The sequence below is a fragment of the Eleutherodactylus coqui genome, chromosome 12 (assembly GCF_035609145.1).
Source record: "Eleutherodactylus coqui strain aEleCoq1 chromosome 12, aEleCoq1.hap1, whole genome shotgun sequence".
Classification (NCBI taxonomy): domain Eukaryota; kingdom Metazoa; phylum Chordata; class Amphibia; order Anura; family Eleutherodactylidae; genus Eleutherodactylus; species Eleutherodactylus coqui.
The window spans coordinates 63138325-63162114 of NC_089848.1; the positions used below are offsets into that span (position 1 = coordinate 63138325).

Here is a 23790-nt window from a genome sequence, read left to right on the forward strand (position 1 = left end):
AGTTTTTGGCTTTTTTTGTGTGTGTCAAAAACATCACATCAAGACGTTGCCTATAGGCCAGAGAATTATGAATTGTATCAAAATGGTGAATTTTTGTAGTTTTATTTATTCCTATTTTTTCTTTGGGGTCTATGGGCACTTTTCAAAATCACAGCTTGTCTGAGTATAGTTTTTTACTTTTGGGGGGTGGGGGACATTTTCCCAGAGGATACTCTGTAGGATTAAAAAGGACTAAATGACATTAAAAAGACTCCTTGAAGGAAGCCTTATGTTCTCATGTATGTTCATTTTTCCACAGTGGAAAAAATCTTCATGAAATCCGTTACATGTAGGTATACCCCTGGGATACGTTCACATGTAGCGGAATTACTCTGATTTTGGTGCTGATTTTTTTTCGGCCAATCCATAGATTTTGTGCATTACTTTCCTCATCCACTTATTTGCCATTGATACTTGATGCTATACTTAAGAAAAGAGCCGTGTGTTCTCCTCCCGAATATATAGCCTATATGAAGTCACTGTCCGAAGGACGACTTCAGATGCCGAATACTCTAGTAAAAAAGTTGGAATTTCAAAAAATTTTTAACTGATCACATGACTGTGACATCATCACAGGTCCTGTAGTGCAGGTGCTAAAGGGCCTGTGGCGGGCAATGCGCAGTATCAGGGAGAAGACACCAGTGGCTGCGGTTTGCAGTCCCTGGGCGCGAGATCGCTATTATCAGCTAAAAGTGGGGGGGGGGAAAAGTTTCAAAAGTGAAAAGTTTCATCTCCCGTCACTTCCCGTGTGGATTTCAATGTGGATCTGCAGCAGAATTCATCTTTTCAATTGAGAGTGAAATCTGGTGCTGATCCGCAACAAAATCCGCTATGTGGAAACGTTACCCTTATGTGTTTCTCTTGACAAACTGACTTGAGAGGGACTTGGGTTTGGCGGTAGTTCTCATCTCGGTTTTACCGATTTTGGGTATATTTGAATGAACATTTTATCTTCATTAATAAAATAGTTGAAGTTTTAACATATGTCATCAGATTTCTCATAGCAACTAGAGTTTCGGCAGTTTTTTTCAGGCTAGATTGATCTCGGTGAAGTTGGCATCTGTCCGCTAACAGATGATCATGTGCACACATTTGTGTCTGATTTCATTCACTGTCACTCTCGGCTAGTAAACAAATTTATAAATTCTCTCTGATTATGAGCCTGAGCAGGTGGGAGCACAGCGAGTTAGTCTCCATGATTACCCTTCACTGGATTTACCCAGATGGCTTCTAAGGGGGATCGTAGCAAACAAAAAGTGCTGCTCTTTTCAAATGAACATTGGAGACACTCAATCCAAACTCACAAAATGTACTTAATAACCCCTAATAACATAGTAACATAGTATGTAAGGCCGAATGAAGACAATGTCCATCTAGTTCAGCCTGTCTACCCTCCTGTGTTGTTGATCCAGAGGAAGGCAAAAAACCCCAAGAGCAGAAGCCAAAAAACCCCAAGGGCAGAAGCCAATTAGCCCTTTTGGGGGAAAAATTCCTTCCCGACTCCCTAATGGCAATCAGACTAATCCCTGAATCAACCCCTAATAGTTCCTACCTGCCTGTATACCCGGATTAACAATTAACCTAAGATTTATACCCTGTAATATTCTTCCCCTCTAGAAAGACATCAAATCCCCTTTTAAACTCCTCTATAGATTTTGCCATCACCAAATATCAATATAAAGTGCTTTATCATGTAATAATACGCAGAAAAGTAGATCTTTTTATTAAACCAACAAATTGAAAACCAGTATAAATGCCGACAATAAAATGTACTCGTCAGAAAAATAAAGGACCGAGCAGTTGTCAGAATGAAATGAAACTTTGTGTGATTGTAATGCTGATAGAAGTAAGTGATACAATAGCAGAGCAAAAGGATCATTTATGGCATAAAACTGAACCCTTGTAAGGAGGTTATAGTACCCTGTTGTACCTCCTCTAGCTTGGATACAAGATGTGATGCAGGCATGGAGGCTCTAGTACCCTGATGTACTACCTCTAGCTTGGATACAAGATGTGATATGGGCAGGCATGGAGGCTCTAGTACCCTGTTGTACCACATCTAGCTTGGATACAAGATGTGATACGGGCGGGCATGGAGGCTCTAGTACCCTGTTGTACCGCCTCTAGCTTGGATACAAGATGTGATACGGGCGGGCATGGAGGCTCTAGTACCCTGTTGTACCGCCTCTAGCTTGGATACAAGATGTGATACGGGCAGGAATGGAGGCTCTAGTAACCTGCTGTACTGCCTTCAGATTGGATACAAGATGTGCTTCAGGTGGTAAGTCCATTCATCTAGTCACACCAGAACTCCAATCATTTGTATATGGACGCCTGCAGACGGCCAGGTCGGATCCTGCTTCGAGAATTCTTGCAGCAGGATGCGGTCCCGTGCCCCTGCAGGGCTTGCAGCTCACCCGCTCCCGGCGGCCTCTCTCTGCGCTGTGTGCCGGCCGCCGGCCCGTTACCACTGCTGTTACTGTGCGGGCCTCTGTGAGACCTGCATAGAAATAGGACATGCTGCGATTTGTTTTCCGCGCGTGATTTCACGCGGACAAATTGCGGCCAGCTGCCTCGGATTGCGTTTTCTAATGCAATCCTATGGCAGCGGCCACGGGCGGAAATTCTGCGGGAAATCCCGCCGTGGAATTTCCGCCTGTGTGTAGGGGGCCTATCTGCCTGAAATGTAATTGCAGAACGAGTTTTGCAGCAACCGAGAACTTATCTAGGTGTTTGTGTGTATATAAGATGGGCTGTACCACAGCAATATATAAATACGTAAACTACTCCAGAATGTATCAATACAACAAATAACTTATGTATTAAATAATAAAGAGCAAAGTGCATACAAATCAGTGCTCCATCAATAATATCTTATTTAGGCCGCCTGCAGACGGGCGGAAATTCCGCGGTGGGATTCCACGCTGAATTTCCACCTGTACACGCCTGCATAGGATTGCATTACAATACTGCAATCCTATGCAGATGGCCGTGGTATGTCTGTGCGAAATCCTGTGCAGAAAACAAACCGCGGCACGCTCTAATTCTGTGCGGTGCATGAAAGAGCCGCAGCTGCGGGAGCAGGTGAGTGCTGCGCTGCTCTCTGCAGGCGCTCGGGTCGAGTCCCGCTGCAAGAATTCTCGCAGCCGGATCAGACCCAGCCGTCTGCAGGCAGTCTTAGGTGCGCAGTATTTATGCTTACTTGAAGAAAAACGCTGCAATTTTTGTGGCAGTTTTTTTACCCAAAGCCAGAAGTAGATTCAGAAGTGATGAGAAGTTTATGGGAGAGACTTTTACTTCTGGTCCTGCTGGATATTTCGGAATTTCTTTTGGAAAACCCTGTATGTGAACCCACCCTGAATATTACATTTTATCAGTGATGTTAAGCTCACAGGGTTCCCAAGTCAGATTTCTTGCAACCGCCAGTCTTTTGCGTCTTTAGGCACCTTCACACTGGCGAGAAAATCGGGCGATTTTTCTTGTGCTGTGAGTGAGTGAGTGAAAACTCATGATTATGAAACCAAGGAATTTTAAATGGTTTCATTCTCATTTGCGAGGGTTTCACTCCTGCGATGCTTTTTTTTCCCCACGCAGCAGGCCTATTCTTTTTGCGATATCGCCCATTGTCTCTAATGGGGCCGATGGCCCCAGCCCCAGCCAAATTGAAAGCAATGGGAGAAGATCACGATCCCCTAATGCAGCTGTGACAGCTGCAGCAGGGCATTCCTTCAGCCCCGCAGAGATGTGAGGCTGTAACATGCAGGGGTTTAACCCTGCTCTCAATGGGGCTGGCAGCAGCAGCGCTAGCCCCATTGAAAACATAGGGGGAACATTGTGATCTCCTACCGCTGCTGTTACAGCAGCAGCAGTAGGGGATTCTTTCATCCCCACGGGGAGTCTCCTCATCCCTGAACACTGTGACAGCAGCAGCAGGATGTTCAGCGATAAGGGGCCTCCTCACGGGGGTGAATGAATTCTCTGCCACTGCTGTCAAAGCAGTGACGGGAGATTCCTATCTTCTCCAATTGCTTTCATTGGGGCTGGTGCTGCTGCCGCACCGTTGAAAGCAATGGGATAAAGGGAACCTTCGCAGTGATGCGAGGCTGTTTTCACATGATACGTCTCGCATCCAGGGGTTTTTAGAAGGTTTGCGAGAGCGGTATCGGGCCGTGAATCACAGCCCAATCGCTCTCACCACTGTGCAGGAGCCCTTAGTCAGACTTTTGGACAAAAAAATAGATTGAGACAGAGACCATTTGAAATGGGAGATGGGTTTCAGACATTAGACACTTTGGTCCCTTTCCATATTCTGTCCATATACAGTTTTTCGCATAGAAGACTGAAATCTGAAACAAAACCAATGCTGGATGTGAAATTACAATGTGTAAGTAGCATTAGGGAAACTGTGACCATTTTGGCCCAATCCAAAGCACTTCTCACCCTAATTATACGAAAATGAATAACTGATATATTAGATGCGTTGATTAAAAGGAAAACGACTTAAAGTTTAAGTGCTAAGATATACCCAAATTTTCTGACTGTTAGGACCCCCATAGATCATTTGGCCATACATCCTTTACTCCCTGTAGTTATATATTTAGGAAAATTTGACCATTAGGAGCCTGGAACATTAGGTAATCACATTTTATTTACAAGGTTGGACTGCCTCATTATTGGATTGTCCAAGTTTTTGTTTCTAAATTGGCCAGGGGGCAAGTGTAAAACAAAAAGGTACTGCCTTGAAATGCCTCCGCACCCGCAGTGCAGCACTGCTATTCCAGTACCGGAGACTGCTGCAGCGGTCACGTGCCGTTTATGCACAAGTGACTGCTGGGGCCAGTGATTGGTTGAGCAGTCATGGTAATGGTGAATGACACGTGACCACTGCAGCAGCTTAAAGGACTAGAAGGCATTTGACTATGGCTAGTTAAAAGGTGAGTGCTGTTTTTTTTTTTTTTATTTGTTTGCTTTTACACCATTATCTTTCCTCTGGCAATTTGTTAGGCTTGGAAAACCCTTTAACTAACAATTTTTCATGGTCTGCCCCAGGTCAAACCTCCGGAGGTGTTTGAGGACTGGATACTGAAGCTCCGTGACCACCGTCTTTACCGTCAGAATGAGATTTCTGTGTTTCCACATGATATAAATACTCAGTTTTTCCCACTGCTCTCTAGTCCAGAATCGGCTTCCAGTTTTGATCCCATTGCTACTTCACAAGTAAGTAAATAAATTGACCTATAAGTATAATTAAGAATGTTTAATTTATTATTTGCCTCTTATCTATTTTTTTCAGTGGTGTTAGACCGAAATCATTTACTTAATAAATGGTAATTGATGTCATTTGGTGTTGTAACTCTGTTATTAGTGTGTAGCTTATTCCTGTCTCATGCTGTATTATCAGTATATACTGGGGTCAGATAGGTGTCTGTAATATCATTGCCGTGAATGTTGTAGCAAGTACATATGGTCAGAAAATACATGCTGTTAAAAAATCTATACTGGAATTTTTCATGGTTAAAAAAAGGCGTATGTAAACCGAAATGGCACCAATGAGAGCAAAAATCCTGGAAAACATAAGCCCTAGCACAGTTCAAGCAACAGACAAGAAGTTTGGGGTTCTTGGAATGCAGGGATTCAAAAATCTATATAAAAAAATATATTGTGCAAAAGTTCGGAAAAAAAAAAAAAACTTCGTTAAAAAAAAACAAAAAAACTTAGTCGTGCTCACCGAGAGAATAAAGTTATCTTGTTTACACCACATGCTAAATAGATCCTGAATTAGTCTCATGTAATAATATTTGGCACATAACTATCGTCTTCAGCCCGTTCTTAATCCCTTAATGACAGAACTAATTTTAGATTTAAGCACCAGTGAATCATTTCCTCTTTTGTGTTTCAGCGATCATAACTTTTTACATTTTTTTGTCATTGTAGCTGTATGAGACCTTACATTGTGCCGGACAATTTCTAGTATTAATAGGAACCCGTCTCTGGTACATACAACATATGATATAACTTATATTTTTTACATGTAGGGCAAAATCAAAATTCACCATGTTTTTCTAGGATTTGTTTGTACGGGTTCACCATGTGGTATAAATATTATAACTGTAATCTATGGGTCATTACTAGAGATGAGCGAGCGTACTCGGAAAAGCACTACTCGCTCGAGTAATTTGCTTTATCCGAGTACGCTTGCTCATCTCTAGTCATTACGTTTATGACACCAAATTTAGAGTGTTTGATATATTTTGCTCCTAATGCACAATATGTACAATTTTCATTTAATTTCTTTTTTACAAAAAAAGTGTCACTTCATTTTATAGCCAGAGCATTTGTATTCTGTGGACAGAACTGTTTGAGGGCTTGTTGTTTGCAGGGTGACTTTTAGTTTTTATTGGCACCACTTTGAGGTACATACGACTTTTTGCTTGCTTTTTATCCCTGCTTTTGAGTAGCACAATGAATAGAGAACAGCTATTTTTGCATTCCCTCTATTTTTTTAATGGAATTTGCAGCCCCCGATAAATATCTTATAGTTTGGGTTCTTGCGGATGTGTCAACACAATTATGTGTAGATTTTCTTTTTTTTTTTCTGGGATCACTTAGATACTGTGGTCAGTAGTGACTGCAACATCTGCTGGATTAAACAGAATAGGGAAGTGAATAAATAAGTAAGCGCTCATCTACACAATTTTTTTCTGAAGAAAAAAGACCCTCAAACATGTGGCAATCGGATAAATAAAGCCTGTTGGTAGCTCTGATGGATCCGTTTGAAATGGAATAAGCTCTGTTTGTCCAAAACTGTAAGGGTCGTCCTTCTGTAGAACGAACAAAGCTTGGGGTAAACAGTAGAGGGGGGGAGGGGGGAGGTATTACTATTTTTCTTATTTCCACAGAATTAGTACAAAGTTATTCAAAAGGATGTACATAGCACAAAAGATGGCATTAACAATACAACTTGCCCAAAAAAACTCACAAGGGATAACTTACAAAATTATGCTTCTTGGAATGTGACACTGTAAAAAAAAAGCAAAAAAAAATATTGCTTGGTCATTGGGCCTAAAGTAGATGGTCAGTAAGGGGTTATACAATCCTTCTAGCAGCGGCTCTGTTGTTGCTACAGGGTAGTAAGAGTTTGGATATGCCTTAACCCCTTCCCGTCACACATACGGCTATATATGTCCCACCCTATACAATTAGAACTTGTATAGACATCCATGGAATATACTGCGTATGCAACGGGCTCAGGAGGCGGCTGTTAATCTTTCAAATGCCGCTGTCATTTCTCGCCGCTGTCATTTCTCACCGCAGCATTGAACTGTCCCCAACAGTCCTACTGCAATAAGATCGTGGGGATGCTGTCCAGGGGTCATGGCATCCAGAGGGTTTTCCCAGGGTTGCCATGACTGTTTGCTTATTAGAATGTGCCTGTGGCATGTTTTTAATAGGCAGGCTATATTACAATGTACTGAAATACCATAATATTGCAATATACTGTATAAGTGATCAAGGTATTGCAAGTTCAAGTCGCCTGTGGGGCCGGAAAAAAAAGATTACTAAAATAAAGACTTTTCAATTATTTATACAACAAATCTAAATATTAAAAGCTTAGAAAAATAAACCCCTTTTCCCAGTTGCATAATAAAAATGTAGTAATTGGTATCACTGGGTCCATAATAGTCCGATTTTATTACAATCACATTAATCTCTGATAATGACCATCGTCAAAAAAAGGCAATGCCAGAATTGCACCTTTTTTTTTTTTTTGTCGCCCTGTATCCAATTTAAAAAAAAAAAAAAAAAAGGAACCACAAAATAGTACCAATAAAAACTACAGGTCGCCCCCACAGAAAATGAGACCTTACACAGCCCTATCGGCAGAAAATGTAAAAAGTTGTGAATTCCCCCCCCCCCCCCCCCCCCAGAACTTGACCTGGACACGGGAGCATCATTGACCCTTAGTCATGAAAGGGTTAATAATTCATACTTTTATGATTTATTTTATCGGTCATCTGAAATGTGCCAAGTAATCTAACAGATATCGGGAAGTTAGAGCTTTCGACAGCCGTGTATTAACAAGTAATTTCTTGCTTACTGTCACAGGAAACTCAGTTCACCCGGCAGAACTCAATGAAGCTGGCGGGCGGCCTCAACTTTTCCTGTTTGAATAATGACAGCAAAGTCCCAGCCTGGCTCCAGTCTAATGACGATATGGATAAATGTGCTAAAGGTACCTTCATACATTGTGGCTGTTTTTGGCGCCATCACAATAAAGCATAATAAATAATTCATCCGGATGATAATGGTAGAGTTCTTTTTCACTGGGTTGTGTATTTAGAAGCTGCCTCTGCAGCATTTCTCCTCACTTCATTGTATTACAATTGTTAACGTGTTTATGTATTGTATGACAGATGGAGTAGAGTAAATAGCCGAGACCGTGACGCCACGGCATTTAATCCTTTATGCTTGAACATGCGGGTTTATTTTTCTAGTGGTTTTGAATAGCCTGAATGAATCAGATGTTATAACCTAATTTGTTATTTTTGGACCCCATGTACTGCTACATGCTCCATCTGTGATCGGAGTTATCCCCACCATCCGCATATCATTAGCGAGCTATTCTATTCACATGTCGGCCCTCCATATGTTTTTAGTGGATAGTTGTATGCCCTATGAAATTCTGATGCCGGAGCATCTTTACTTGGAGCTCTGGACATTAGATAAATAAACTGGTAACCAAGACTCTCTTGCACAATCGAAAGCTATGTAAAGACACGCCCCATTGATGACAATAATTGTAACATCCGCCGTGAAGTTTTTTAAATGCTTATTTTGCCTCAAAATCGGCGGCTATGCGGCATATTTCTGATGCGTATTTTGGCAGTGATCCACACATGGATTTAGCCCTGTCAGTGGTGAAATCCGTGTGCGGAGTTTTTACCACAATTGTGCCTGGATCCACATGATCCACACGAAAAACGTCAGAAACTCTGAACATGCATTTTGCTTGTTAATGGGGCTAAATCCATCCGCAGCATTAAAATGGAACTAAACTGATCTGTTTTTTCCCGAATTGATTTTAATGGGTTTTTAAAAATAAAAATAAAAAAATCTTTTAGTTACATTTTTTGCTCTTCAGAGACTGAAATCCAGCTAAACGGAAGCTTTCCGTTTTTTGAAAACTCCATTGAAATTAATTGCGGAAAAACTATTTATTTCCCTTTTAATTTTGTTTTCCTGCCCCCAAAATGGAGCAGAATTATGACTGAAATCCTAATGCAGAGTCTAAAATGGTACCAAACTTTTTTTCCAGCTTGAAGGGGTCTTCCTAGTTCCAAAATAATGTACAGATTGCAGGTAATGGTTAAAAATGACAAACTACACCATCCTAACAAAAGTAATTTGGCAACTTTTTAGCAAGATTGCAAAGTGTTTATTTCCATATGCCTTCTTTGATGGTAATGGCATCAGATACCCTCCATGGCATACTTCCTACTAACATCTGGTAAACTTCAGCTGGTATTCTCCTGCAAACATATAACTCTTATCGGCCAATCTACAATGGGGCAAGGAGCTTCATCATTAGACCATTGAGCAATGGAAGAACAAGTGATGAATTGCGCTACTCCATCTTCAAATCCAATAGACGTACTTGGAGGATGCCTGGGAAGCAGTGTGTTGTGCCAACAGTTAAGGTTCTGTTATGGTCTGAAGATGTTTTACATGGCACGGTCTTGGTCGGTTGGTTGCAGAGCCAAGAACCATGAACACGGAGATGTACCTTAACATTCTGGATAATAATGTGCTGCCGACAATGTGTCAATACTCTGGGAATGGTCAGCCATACCTCCGACAAGATAACGCGCCTTGTTACAAATTCAACTTTATTTTGCATTGGTTTGAGGGTACGCATGTTTACCGATTGGACTGTCCTACATCGGGTCTCGATCGGAACATCGTTGGGATGCAATGGAATGTCCGGTCAGAAAATATGAACAGCTTCCGTCTTCTCTGAGAGCACTTGCCAGATGTTTGCAGTATGAGTGGAGGGAAATATCAGCTGAAGTGTATCAGACATTAGTAGAAAGTATGCCGCGGAGAGTGACCAATGTCGTTGGGGCCAGAGGAGATCCACTAATGACATATGTAAATAAAAACTACTCTTGATTCTTGCTTAGGTGTCCAAGTACTTTTGGTAGGATAGTGTAAGCCATACTCTCTGCTCCATTCTCCTGCCCATCCAGCGCTACCACTCGGGTTATCATTGCCTGCCTGTTTTTACTTGACTGCAGCTTTGACGTTCCGTATAGATACATTTGACAGCTGCAGCCGGTCACTGTGTCATTTTGGTTTATTAGTTCCAGTTTGTACTTGGTGTTTATATTTCTGTGCCATAAAGCAGTGTTCCCCAACTCCAGTCCTCAGGGACCGCCAACAGGTCATGTTTTCAGGATTTCCTCAGTGTTACACAGGTGATGTAATTATTGCTGGTGCCTCAGACATTGCCACAGGTGTTCTTACTATAGGAGATCCTGAAAACATGACCTGTTGGTGGTCCCTGAGGACTGGAGTTGGGGACCCCTGCCATAAAGGAAACCTTTCCCACTTGTCATTGATGGTGGCCCGACCATTTTGTGCAAGAAATGTTATGTCATTGTGCCTTCATTCTACGGTTGAGTGAGATCTTATTGAATGCGGTCTCTTTGCATTTTATTTAAGCTTCTGGTTGAACTGTGTGTATCATGTTTTTGGCAGGGAATACATATCTCAGCAAGTAAGCAATTTAAGGTTTAGGGCTGTTGGGTTCGGTCCTAAATAACTTGGCAGCATAGCATTTTACAGCGGTGCTGTTCTTTGCTCCCGCAGACCTTTCACAGTGTCACAGCTATCTGGTGGAAATGAGTCAACTGCTCCAAAACATGGAGGTTCTTCACAGGACGTATTCTGCACCTGCAATAAATGCCTTCCAGGTATCTTGAGAAACTTTTCAGATGATAGTTACAATTTAAGCACTAAACTGTTACTGCTTCTTATACTCAGTTGACCATCCTTATTGAGCAGAAATACAGCAACTTGGTTTAAAGGGATTTAGTCAGCAGGTTGATGAAGTTTGGCTTGGAGCTGAGCTCCGAGTCACGGAGACAAGCCACGCTGGCCTCTCCGTCTCACAGCATGCACAGTGACAACTCTCTCCTTATACACAAAAGGGCAGAAAAGCTTTGTATAATGCAGGTGGGAAGAAGCCGGCATGGCCCGCATCCATGACTCGGAGCTAAGCTCAGAGCCAAACTTCATGAACCTGATGACAGGATCCCTTTAAAGCATCACTTATGGCAATTAATAGCTCAATAACTCTCAAACCATGCAGCAAATTTATTAAAAAGACCCTTTCAACTCTCCTGACATGTAAAGGCCCATTTACACGCAACGATTATCGCTTAAAATTCATTCAAACGATGGCAAATGAGCAATAATCGTTGTGTGTAAATGTGGCCATCGTTCACTCTTCATCCGAACAATGATTTTAAGGTGAGCCTAAAACCAATCATTCAGCTGGAGAGAAATATCACAGACTGCATGCTGTGTTCTCAGCGGGAGTCGGGAGATTACATTGTATTCTGCTGACAGATCCTGTGAGAACAATGCAGCTGTGTGCAGAGCTCAGACCACATGCTGGGCTTTGCAAGCAGCTCCCGGATCCCCATTTACATGCAAACGAAGGTAATAAAGTGTTAATGGGCATTAGTATCCTTTAATACTTTATGCAAGATGATCGCTAAAACTGACAATCTTTCAATCGTTTGAAAGATTGTCTTTGCGTGTAAATGGGCCTTTGGTAAATGCACGTATTCTCTGTGAAATCATCACTAGAGCGTGTCTTAGAATTCTGTACTATTGTGTTTTTCTCTTATTCCTATGGGAAATGTATTAATATACTGATAACGAAGGGCTGCTAATTCCCCTTGTCCATAAAATATGGCCTGTGCAGTCTGCACTCATGTATTGCCAAAGGAAATGGTAACTGTTTTCAAGGTATGTTTCAGAAGGAAGAACAGGGGAACGGCACCATAAAGTGTTAGAAGATGTAGCAGAAATATTTTATTGAAGATGCAAGTAATTGCTAAAACAGACCTGTTAGGAGAGATGCTGTTGATTCTTTTGTCATAAGAACGTTACAAAATTAATGGTGTCCATATTGATTAGCATATTTAACTGTATTCGCAGCCTGGAGTCATTCAGTTGCGGCACCATATTCATGTGCATTAACCTTTCAGGGAATGGGGCACACCCTACAGGCTGGTAGCATTCAGAGCCGTGCTCAAGGTTTTCAGAAGTCTCCCCCGTTTCATTTGTGTAGTCTTAACTTCTTTATGTTGACATGAAATCTAAGTTGTTCCCCCTCGGGGAGAGTTACTGTTCCCTAAAATGGGAACACTAGATGTGTTACAGCCAGAAGATGTATAGACCCTATTATAGTCAATGAGGTCCGTCTGTTACCGTTCAGGTACGGCTTGCGCTGTATCCAGTGCTTCCAGTATTTTCGTTGTTCACCTCCTATAACTGAACCAAACAATGGAAGTAGCAGATAGTAAAAGGATGTGTGAATGTGGTTTTAACTGTCAGATTAATGGCCCTGTGGTTATAGGCAAACTATGCGGTTGTTTAAAAAAAACCAACCATTTAACACTTAAAGGCCCTTTTAGACACGATGATTTTCGCTCAAAAATCACTCAAAGGTATCTTTTGAGCGATCATCGTTATGTCTAACTGCACTGACATACAGTTTTCGTTAAGCCATCACTGATCTATCAGCATGCTGGAAGCCAATGATCAGCCTTATCAGGAATTCACAGCGGGATACAGCTGATACTATTGTTTCAGCTGTATCCCGCTTCCTGAAGACAGGCTTGGTATGAAGAACAGAGCGGTCCAGCTGTGTTCTTCATACCCCGCTCGGAGCGCTCAGCTGTATAACAGCTGGGCGCTCCGAGCAGAGAACAGCTGGATGCAGAAGACAAGCGGGGAGCACAAGGTGATCGCTCAACTGTCTGTACTGCCAGCGATGCTGGGAACCAGCTGAGCGTTGGACTCTTGACGATCATCTGTAGATCTATCCTGAGGATAGATTATAAATAGAAGAAATGCCCAGTGTCCCGGACAACACCTTTTTAATTAATCTGCATTCCTCACTGGCATGGGCCTTTTGGCTGCAGCTCAGATACACAGTGGCTGTTATGTGAAGAGCCTCCCCTTACAATGACTGCTAACATCTACATATAGATGGCACACATTCCACCATTCACAATAGGTGATTGTCACATCTTCTCCACCTCCCTGCACAGTTATCTTGGCAGGGGTCACCAAACACACTCCTATAGAAGTCAATAAACCTCTCCAGTCTAGAGGTTGCTACTGTAGCGTATATCTCTGAATATTGTACAGCAGCTCAAACAAGATTGCCCCACCCCCCACCCCAATATTCATCTATAAGAAAATAAAAAGAAGAAGAATGTGTCAGTTTCTGGTTTTAATTAGTAAAAAAAATTATCGGCAATACATTCTCTGTAAAGGTTATGGACACCTTTTGAGAGTCTATTTTTACTTTAAATGAATGTATTTTGGGCTGAAAATCGTTATTGCATTAGGGTTTAATTAAACTTTAGCCCTGCTTGGCTCGTGCAGCTTCTATTTATCACTGGATATTGGCACCATCTCCCTTTGCATTCATCAGTGTGCTGCACTGACAGTTTGGTTTTCAGTCTTCATCTCTCTGCTGAGTTGTCTTATCAGTTAATTTAGGACTACAACATAGGTAAACTTTGTTGTGGTTGTAAATCGGCTTATAAGAACACTCAGGAAAGGAAAGGGAAACTAAAGCCCCATTTACACGCAACGATTATCACTCAAAATTCATTCAAATGATAAAGATGGTAATCAATAATCTTTGCCTGTAAATGCTTCCATCCTTCACTCTTTGGCTGAACGATGATTTTTAGGTCAGCATAAAATCCATCTTTCAGCCGGAGAGAGATAGCAGGGACCGCATGCGGTGTTCTCCGGGGAGCAGCTGATTACATTGTATTCAGCTGACTGCCCGTGGCAGCCCATGCTAAGACAATGCAGCGGAGTGCAAAGTCCAGACCACATGCTGGGATCTGCAAACAGCAGCTGGAGGCTCATTTACATGCAATACTTTTTAGACCAGAGTACATTCTTGTAAGGCTAAATTTACACCTACGCTAGGGAGCAGGATGAACGGATCCATCTCCTAACGGAATTAAACTATGCTGAATGGACCCTATTGACTATAATGGGTTTCGCTCAGTTCCTGTCTAGCATTTTCACCAGGCTAAAAAAGTCTGTGAGCAGGACTTTTTCATCCACTGTTTATGCCGGATCTGAGCTGGAGGCTCTGAATGGAGCGTCCGACACAGATGTGAATAGAGCTTAAGTAAGGGGAAAAATCCACCCTGCCTCCCCTGAAGGTGTCCATAGCTTTTAAGCATGCTCTCTACGCACAATGATAATGACTTGGATGTCTGAGGTTTTGGTTTGTAGCTTTCTAGCATGCAGCATTGTCCAGAATTCCAGGAAGCTGTTCTTGTAATGACTGTTCTTAATGTGTTTTGGAAGATTGGTGCTCTGGAAAGTCCCAAGAAAGAGAAAGGAATACACAGGAAGAAGTGGAGGACAAAAGGTGGTAAACAAGATTCCAAAGGCTCCTTACAGGTAGCAGTTCATATTCTGGTTATTGGTCTGCCGGCTGCTATAGTCCTTCAAAGAGAAACAAATGCTGATTTGCTTTCGGTTGATAACTACAACTTCTAGGAGCATGTTCTTTCCAGGTTTACTTTTATCTGCAATGGGGCTCTGGACAGCATATAAGGAAGGCTCCCCCACCTGCTATTTTAGACTTTTTTTCCCCCCTTATGTCAGCCCACATGTTATAGCTATATAGTCCCAAGATACGACTTCCAAGTACGGTCCAAATAATTCCTTTTGGTGCACCAATAAAATGCACAATCCAAATGCCATATAATTCCCACAATACTACAATTCAAGAAGCAAATAATAAGCTTTTAACCCCTTAAGGACACAGCCTATTTTGGTTTAAAGTTCGCCTCCGGATCCTGCAGCAAATACCGCCCATAGACATGCTATGTAAAATCGCTTTTCCCTGCCCACGAGCGGAAATGAACTGCGATTTTCTGCTCATTTGGTGAAAAGCGCAGCATGTTCTATTTTGGAGTGGGAGTCACACAGGCGTCTCCCATAGAAGCCAATAGAAGCCGACTGTCCCGCTGCCCTTCCGCAGTGAGCAGTGCACACGGGCCATTGGATCTGCGTCATCGCCTAGCGTCGGCACGTCCCTCTCTGTACTGCTCATGTGCGACGGCTGGCACATCCGCAGTACAGAGGCCGTCTGCACAGGAACACAGCGAACAGGTATGCGAGGGTCACCGCCGGGACACAAGGTTGGATCCAACCCGTACGTGTTCAGACGGCCTTAATCATGCAATATAACTGACAGAATACATTTTTTTTCCTACAGGCTGCTACAATTACGACTATGCCAATTTTAAAAATGTTTTTCCGCTTCTGCTCAGTCAGTTAACCCCCCCCCCCCTTTTTTTTCTGTATTCAAAGTTCCATGCTTTTATTTTTTGCCGTGCACATGTTTTTTGTGTGATGGTAGCGTTTATTGGTACCATTCTGGAGTATATGCAGATAACTTTTATTGCATTGTAATTTTGCCTCCTTTTATTTTGTTTTTGTTTTTAAACCTTTTTTGCCATACGGGATAAATAGTGTGTTCAATTTATTGTACAGATGCGAAGATACAAAATGTGTGTTTTTAAAAAAAAAAAAAAAGAAAAAAAATCATATGTACTTGAAAGTGCACAAAAAAAGGCTTTTTGTTTTTTGGGGTTTTCTTTTAACCTTTTTTTTTTTTCTTTTTAATTCCAGGTTGGGAACTTTAAACTATCAAAGCTATAGTCGCTTAGATAATGCATTACAGTACTTCTATACTGCAGTACATTATCCCTCACTGCACAGGCCTTGTGCACCATTGCATGTCGTTCAGTTGCCATGGCAACCCATCAACCCTCCACGATTACACTGCAAAGTGCCGACGACATCAGAGGGAGCGCTCTTCCCCTGTGAACCCTTTACATGCTGTACTGTGTATGGAGTAATGAAAACAAAGATCTGGTACCGTGTTAGGGCTTAGTCAGACGGGCGTTTTTTGCCGCGATTTGCGGATCGCATGACGGATGCGCATCCGCAAATCGCGTGACCGGTGTGCGCAAGTCGCCCGCAAATCGCCCGAAAATCTGCTCCTAGCCGCGTTTCATTAGAAACGGGCCTGAGCTGTCCAGCGCATTGCATTCAATGGAGACGGCAATACAGCCGTCTCCATTGAAAGCAATGCGCTGCGGGCGAGCCCGGGATGAATTGTCGGTAAGGGCTTAAATATATAAGCCCTTACCTGCAATTCATCCTAAAATGTGTTAAAATAAAAAAAAATTGCATTCTCACCTTCTGCCGGCAGCTCCGAGCGGCCGTCCTGCAGTGGGTGTGAAGGGGGTGTGAGTCAGACCTGCCCCCTGATTGGCTCAGCGCTGAGCCAATCAGAGGCATGCCTCACTCACACCCATTCATGAATTCATGAATGGATGTGAGTCAGACCTGCCCCTGATTGGCTCAGCGCTGAGAGGCAGCAGTCACTCACCCATTCATGAATTCATGAATGGGTGTGTGAGTGAAACCGGCCTCTGATTGGTCAGGCTGTGACCAATCAGATGCAGATCATTCAGCAGGCGGGGATTTTAAAGCCCCACCGGCTGAATAGTGCCGAGAAGCAGTTCAGGAGAACTGACAGCGGCCGCGGCTGGACTCCGGCTGCAGCGGAAAGGTGAGTATACATTTTTTTTTTATTTTAACACATTTTAGCATGAATTGCAGGGAAGGGTTTATATATTTAACCCCTTCCCGACAATTCACCCCGCGCACGCCGGCAGCCCATTGCTTTCAATGGAGCGGCTGTATTGCCGCTCCATTGAATTCAATGGGCAAACATCGTTCTTCTCTGCCACAGCTGTTACAGCTGTGGCAGAGAAGAATGATTTGTCTTCTATATGTTCTCAATGGGGTCGGCGCTGCTGCCGCCGGCCCCATTGAGCGCATATACAGAAGCGAACAGAAATCGCAGATAGGATACCCAGAAATCAACTACTCCAATACAAGGAGAAGGAAAGAAACAATCGTGTGCCTCTAGTAGTGACCTACAATCCGCAACTAGAGGTACTAAGGAAAACCGCAAGAAAACTCCACCATACCCTGCACAAGGATGACCGTCTGAAAACCATATTCCCGGACCCTCCGCTTCTGTGTTGCAGGCAACCTCCTAACTTGAGGAACTTTATAATCAGGAGTGCATTACCCTCTGACACACAAAAAGGAACTTATCCCTGTAATGTAAGGAGCTGTAAGACCTGCTCACATATACTGACTGCGGACAGGATATGGATCCCCAACACACAGCAGGACTATAAGATCCCAGGGACATTTACATGTTCCTCGTCCAATGTTGTGTACCTGATCCTGTGCAGTAAATGTACTGTTGGGGGTCTTTATGTTGGGGAAACAGGACAAAAACTGAAAGCCAGGATGAGATCTCATCGCCACACGATTGAACACAGAAGAAGAGAATTACCTGTGGCCGAGCACTTCTATAACCATGGACATGACATAGGACATATGAGAGTTTTGATATTGAAGGGTGGTTTCAAGTCACAAAACCACAGAAGAATTTGGGAATATAAATTGATAACAACCTTTGACACACTGAATACTGGGTAAAAGTATTCCCCAGGATTTATGCGTGAATGGGAAGTGTGAGACTTGATTGCACAGATAAGACCCCCATCAACAGTAATTCAGGGACCATAAACTTTCACTCCCTTATCAGTGTTTAGCTTAAAATGTTTGTGTATATCTTGTAGCAATTCAAGCCTGCTGACCTCCTCCCCTCCAACAGTAATTTAGGGACCATAAAACTTTCACTCCGCTATCAGTGCCTAGACAAAAAAAGTTTGTTTGCTGTTGCAGAATTCCTTTTAAGTGTGAACCAATCACATCCATATCTGTGCCTTGTCATAAGTATGTATGTTATAAGTGTGTATAAATATGCATGCCTCTTCAGATCCAATCCATTTAAGCCTGAAGAAGAACCCTGCGTTGGTTCGGAAGCTCGCTATTATTACATCATGTATTTTTGTTAGCCATTAAAAGGTATCATATCTACAAGATTACGTCGTTTCTCTTGCTGAGAACAATCACATTGTGTATGGAGTATGGCATGTAAAGGGTTAAGAGCAGGGATCAATGTTGTCATCGATCTCTGCTGTTGCAGCGGGTGGCCGACCATCAGACGCCGCTTGCTCCCGTTGCATGTTGGAGCAGACTCCCTTCTTAGCCGACTCCATCCACAGGATGTAAGTTTAGGTCCTGTTACGTTAAGTACCCCCAGTTAGGACATAAAGGTGATTCCTGTGGCGTTAAGGGGTCAAATACTAGGTAGTTTTATTTTGCTCCTGGTCTGCCCATTGGCGGGTGCCCCCTACTGAAGATAGGCGCTGGGCAATAGCCAAGTTTGCCATTTCTTAAAACTGCCCCTGGTGCTTGCGGATTAGGCGGCAACGTTGTTTTGACAAATTCTACCTAACTTGGAGGACTAAACAGCTGCGGATCCACAGTTTGCAGCTCCCTGCGGCATAGTTTATGTTCGGCATATAAACTAGCCTTTCGCTGGCATTGTTAGCGGTTATATAGCGTTATATTATAAATACCGCTCGTTTCTCTTCGGATCCCTCTGTGTATATTTTTCCATTGTTCCTAATGTCGGGTCGTACACACAATTAAACTGTTACATAAAACCGAGGTGATGTTTCTTCACACCCGTCTATCCTCCAGCTTTCCGTTCAGTCCAGACTTCCATTAATCTCTGTACTTTCTGTCCAAGCAGTAAACCATCTCTACCAACATATAACGCTGTGTTTTATTGGTCACCCATTTTTTATTTCAGGTACCACCAACCTTTGCTGGGAATGTGAGATTACATGCCTCCAACCCAAACCTGTCCACTATAGATTATACAGAGGAGAAGCAATACTCCAGCGGGTCGGACAGCTCCGAGTTCTCCAAGATGCAGGATGATTTGTGTCATATTGCGCACAAAGGTGGGAAACGACACACTGCATACTATCTTACTGTTACTTATATTTATTAGATTGTCAATACTCATTAGATGAACGTCAGCTTACACATCAAATAGTTGACCGGTCATTAGGGTGTCCCGACTGTTCCCAGATGGCAAGTGTTAGAGGAAGAAGAATGATCGGGCTGTTGGATTTCAATATGCCTGATCTCTGCCCTTTTTTTTCCCTCGAGGGAGATAAGCCGCTGCCAGAGGTATCTCCCGTGTTTCTCTGAAAAGAAGATCCAGTGTTGTATTAACTTTTGAGCCAAAAGAAGCAATAGGTCTTATTTTGGGGGATGTCTTATTTTACTCACCTATCAGTCCCTCCTGCTGATCTCCGCAGAGCTCTGGCGTGTTTCCCGCAGTCCTCGTCCGCCCACATAGGATCACTTCCTGGTTACGGGATTCATAAATCTCACCTTCACCAAGCGATGGCTGTAATTGGTTCTTTGAGCACTGCTCAGCCAATCAATGCAGCGCTCGATGAACAAATGCGATGGCTGCGATTAGTTTATCGAGCACTGCAGTGATTGGCTAAGCAGCGCTCAAAGAACCAATCACAGGTATCTCGTTGTGGAGGAGGGATTTATGAATCGGCTGAGCCGTGGTGGCTAGAATTGGTTCTTTAAGCGCCACGGCTCAGCCAATCAATGCAACGCTCAAAAAATAAATCACAGCCATTGCTTCCTGGAGGTGGGATTTAAGAATGTAATGTCACTAGGGTTTATTTTTGGGGTAGGGCTTATATTTCAAGCCTCCTCGAAAATCCTGAAAAATCCAGCCAGGCCTTATTTTTGGGATGGGTCTAATTTTGGGGGAAACACGGCTGTAGCGTATTAGTCTGTTGATTAATCTCTTTAATATCTCTTTAATATAAGAAGCTACAGGTTCAATTTAGTTTTATTGTGCCCCAAATCCACTGCAACTATTACTTGAAAGAGCTTATTGTATTGTGTTGCTCCATTAATTTTGAGTTCAGATAGCCAAGTGAATCTGCCTATTTCTGTCAACCCCATTGAAATAAATAGTGGCGCTACACGTATGCGACAACCACTAAATTCAAGCTCCACAGTGAGGAGGAGTCGGAGACACAGAACCCTCATTCTCTTGGGTCTCAACAGTGAGACCACCACTGATTAGACTTTCACCTACATGTATCCCCTGGATAGATGAATAAAGTTGATTGTGGTGCATCCCCTTTTAATAGAAATGAATCAATATTCAGGAGAAATGTGCTGCTACTTGATATTTTCTTGGATGTGCCATGATGGGTTGACTTGAGAAGCCTCATATTTGGAGGTCAAGTTATTGTCTCATTTGCGATGACATAATTTTATTGTCCCGTGTGTCACGTTGCAGACATACAATCATGCCCTGTGCTGCTGGACCGCTGCCATAACACTGATCGCTGCAATTTAATCAATTTTCTCTCTTAAAGTTCACCTTGCCTTTGTAGACTCAAGACTGAAGATACAAATCCTTCTGACTTTATTGTGCTCCCATATTAATATTCCAGCTCTGTCTATGTGTAGCACATGGAAGCTGACTCTGAAGGACTAGCGCTTCTGTATTGTGCGCTGGTTAGCTCCCTATAGATGTGTATTAACAATATCCAGTTCTTAGGTGATCGTGTAATATGAAAGATCAATTTTATTTTACTGTGCTGTCACACAGTTCAATTAAAGGGCAATGAATCAGAACATTAAGGCTCTTCCGTGTGGAAAATGTGCTGCGGTCATTGGTATTTTCAGCATACAGATGTAGCGGTCGTTAACATGACTGGCTCATTGTAATAACTCGATTTATAGCATTGTAGTACATTGTAGTTACGTTATTATTAAAGGGCTACTCTGGTGAAAACACATTTTTCCATGCCTGCCCCCCTCACCTGATTGCTTATCAAAACACTCTGGAGGTCTCCTCTGTGTATTGCAGCCACTTCCATGCAGCGCAGCCTCCTGTCTGATGCTTATTAGGCATCATCTTGATGCTGAAATTTTTTACTTTCACTTTCATATCTATCCTATGATGCATCAGCATTAGTTAAGGCTGTACCATTTTTGCCTGCAGGTGGGACAGTTTAATTATTACCTATATTCACTTCAATAAGCTAGAGACCATAATTATACAGTTAGGAGGATAAGCTGGGATCTCATCTATTATAAGGCCAAATACACACGGATGGATTTTTGCTGCGGGATTCGGGGCCAGACGCCCATTGCGAGTTCCACAGCAATCTATCCATAACATGCAATGTAAAATAATTCTTCCACGTGCAAGAGCGTAAATCACTTGCGATTTCCACTCACGGAGGAAGAATTGCAGCATGCTCTATTTTTGTGAGAGACTTGAACGGGCAGCTTCCATTGCATTGCCGACACATCATTCTCTGCACTGCGAATGTGCGTCGGCACGCCAGGCGGCACATCCGAGACAGGTACGCTGGGGCCACTGCCCAGCACAGGGTCGGATTTCGCTGCAAGGGCTGTAATTGGTTCATCACATCACTGCATTGATTGGCTGAGCCACAGCACTCGAGAAGCAGTCAGAGCCAGCGCTTCCTGGAGGCGGAATGTTTGAACCCCCTGACCAAGAAGCGGTAGCTGAAGACTACAAACAAGTGCTATGGAACTGACTGAGAAGTGCGGCAGAGCTGACGGTGCTTGTTAACGTATTGTTGTTTTTTTTTTTTAAATGTACCTAGGGCTTATTTTGGGGGTAGGGCTTATATTTCAAACCCCACGTCAAAAGAGCGCCACGAAGTCGTGCGACCTTGCTGCGTTTTTTTTTTAGGTGATATCGCTATTGCCCATGGGAAAGAGGCCTTACAACCATTTTTCCGAACATTGGGTCCATCGAGTAAAAACAAACTTACCACAGTGGTCCTTTAAATGTCTACTACATCTATAGGTCTTACCAAGAGATGGATTTCACATTGCAACTCACCATGTTCACGCGCCATTTTTAACCTTGTTTGGTAGTCCACAGAGTTAAACAATATTCTGTGTCACCACGATCTGCAATTATTATTGACTAGCACTAATTTTTGTTTAAAAAAAATATATAAAAAGTACTGCCATCCATGTACAACCGCTTAGAGGTGGCATAAGAAAGATAAATTCCGTCTAGTAAACAGTTGTGCCAGATGTATTCTGTTGCATGCTCCACTCTGATAAACTTGGAACAATTTGTACCAGTTAAATTAATTGCTCTGCCACTCCTGAATGTGCCTCGCTGTCTTTTTGTGGTCATGCTCTTATAAAGAAGTTGACATTAATGATTTCTCCTTTTTTTTTCTGCAGCTTATTTCACTTTAAAGTCTGCTTATAGCACAGTCTTTGCTGAGCAAGAGAAGCTTAGGCAGCTATTAGAGCAAGACTCTACTCTGACCCCTCAAATGTTGGGTTTGAAGAATGCCTTAGCAGCGGTAAGGGGTTACAATATGTGTCTACATTACCAAGATGGATCATTTTCTGTGCTCATGTTTATTCTATGGTGTGATTTTAGGTTTATAACGAGACCCCTGGGTTATGCTGCTCATTTTCTACTTATAAAAAAAACCACCTTTTATTTAAAGGGACACTCCGTATTGCGCACAAAGGTGGGAAAAGACACACTGAATACTATCTTACTGTTACTTATATATATTACATTGTCAATACTGATTAGATGAAAGTCAGCTTACACATCAAATAGTTGACGGGGCATTAGGGTGTCCCAACTGTTCCCAGATGGCAAGTGTTAGAGGAAGAAGAATGATCGGGCTGTTGGATTTCAATATGCCTGATCTCTGACCTTTTTTTTTTTTTTTTCTTCTCGAGGGAGATAAGCCGCTGCCAGAGGTATCTCTGTTTCCCTGAAAATAAGATCCAGTGTTATATTAGTGTTTGAGTCAAAAAAGGCAATAGGTCTTATTTTGGGGGGTGTCTTATTTTACTTACCTATCAGTCCCTCCTGCTGATCTCCACAGAGGCAGCTATTAGAGCAAGACTCGACTCTGACCCCTCAAATGTTGGGTTTGAAGAACCTTAGCAGCAGTAAGGGGTTACAATATGTGTCTACATTACCAAGATGGATCATTTTCTGTGCTCATGTTTATTTTATGGTGTGATTTATGTTTTTAACGAGACCCCTGGGTTATGCTTCTCATTTTTTACTTATAAAAAAAAAATTATTTAAAGGGACCCTCGGTTTTTTTTTTATTTTATTAATTATGTGGCTATTTCCCCAATATGTACAGGTGAGCTAGTGTTACCTTGGTTAGTTCTTTTTTTTTCTTTCTAAAGCTTCTGGCCTCTTTCTCAGATAGTCATGTAATTTCAATTCTGACCAGCTCAGATCTACTGGAGAATTGTGTTCATTTTCTAGTCAGATTCTGTTTGTGTGATGCTGTTACATTAAGGTGACCAAATGTCCCGTTTGAGGCGGGACAGTCCCGCTGTCCGTGGGGACCACAGCGGGATATCCATTTGTCGCGCTTTTGA

General features: G+C 42.6%; 1 protein-coding gene across 5 annotated transcripts in view; it reads left to right on the forward strand.

Moving 5' to 3' along the window:
- Positions 1 to 23790, forward strand: part of OSBPL3 (oxysterol binding protein like 3) — a 180993-nt gene that overhangs the window by 106276 nt on the left and 50927 nt on the right. For all 5 annotated transcript variants that reach the window (XM_066585261.1, XM_066585265.1, XM_066585262.1 and 2 more), the window contains 6 exons: positions 5089 to 5256; positions 8146 to 8272; positions 10909 to 11012; positions 14677 to 14772; positions 19133 to 19286; positions 22609 to 22733. In XM_066585261.1, the coding sequence (XP_066441358.1) occupies positions 5089 to 5256; positions 8146 to 8272; positions 10909 to 11012; positions 14677 to 14772; positions 19133 to 19286; positions 22609 to 22733 (774 nt within the window). The remainder of the gene's footprint in view (positions 1 to 5088; positions 5257 to 8145; positions 8273 to 10908; positions 11013 to 14676; positions 14773 to 19132; positions 19287 to 22608; positions 22734 to 23790) is intronic.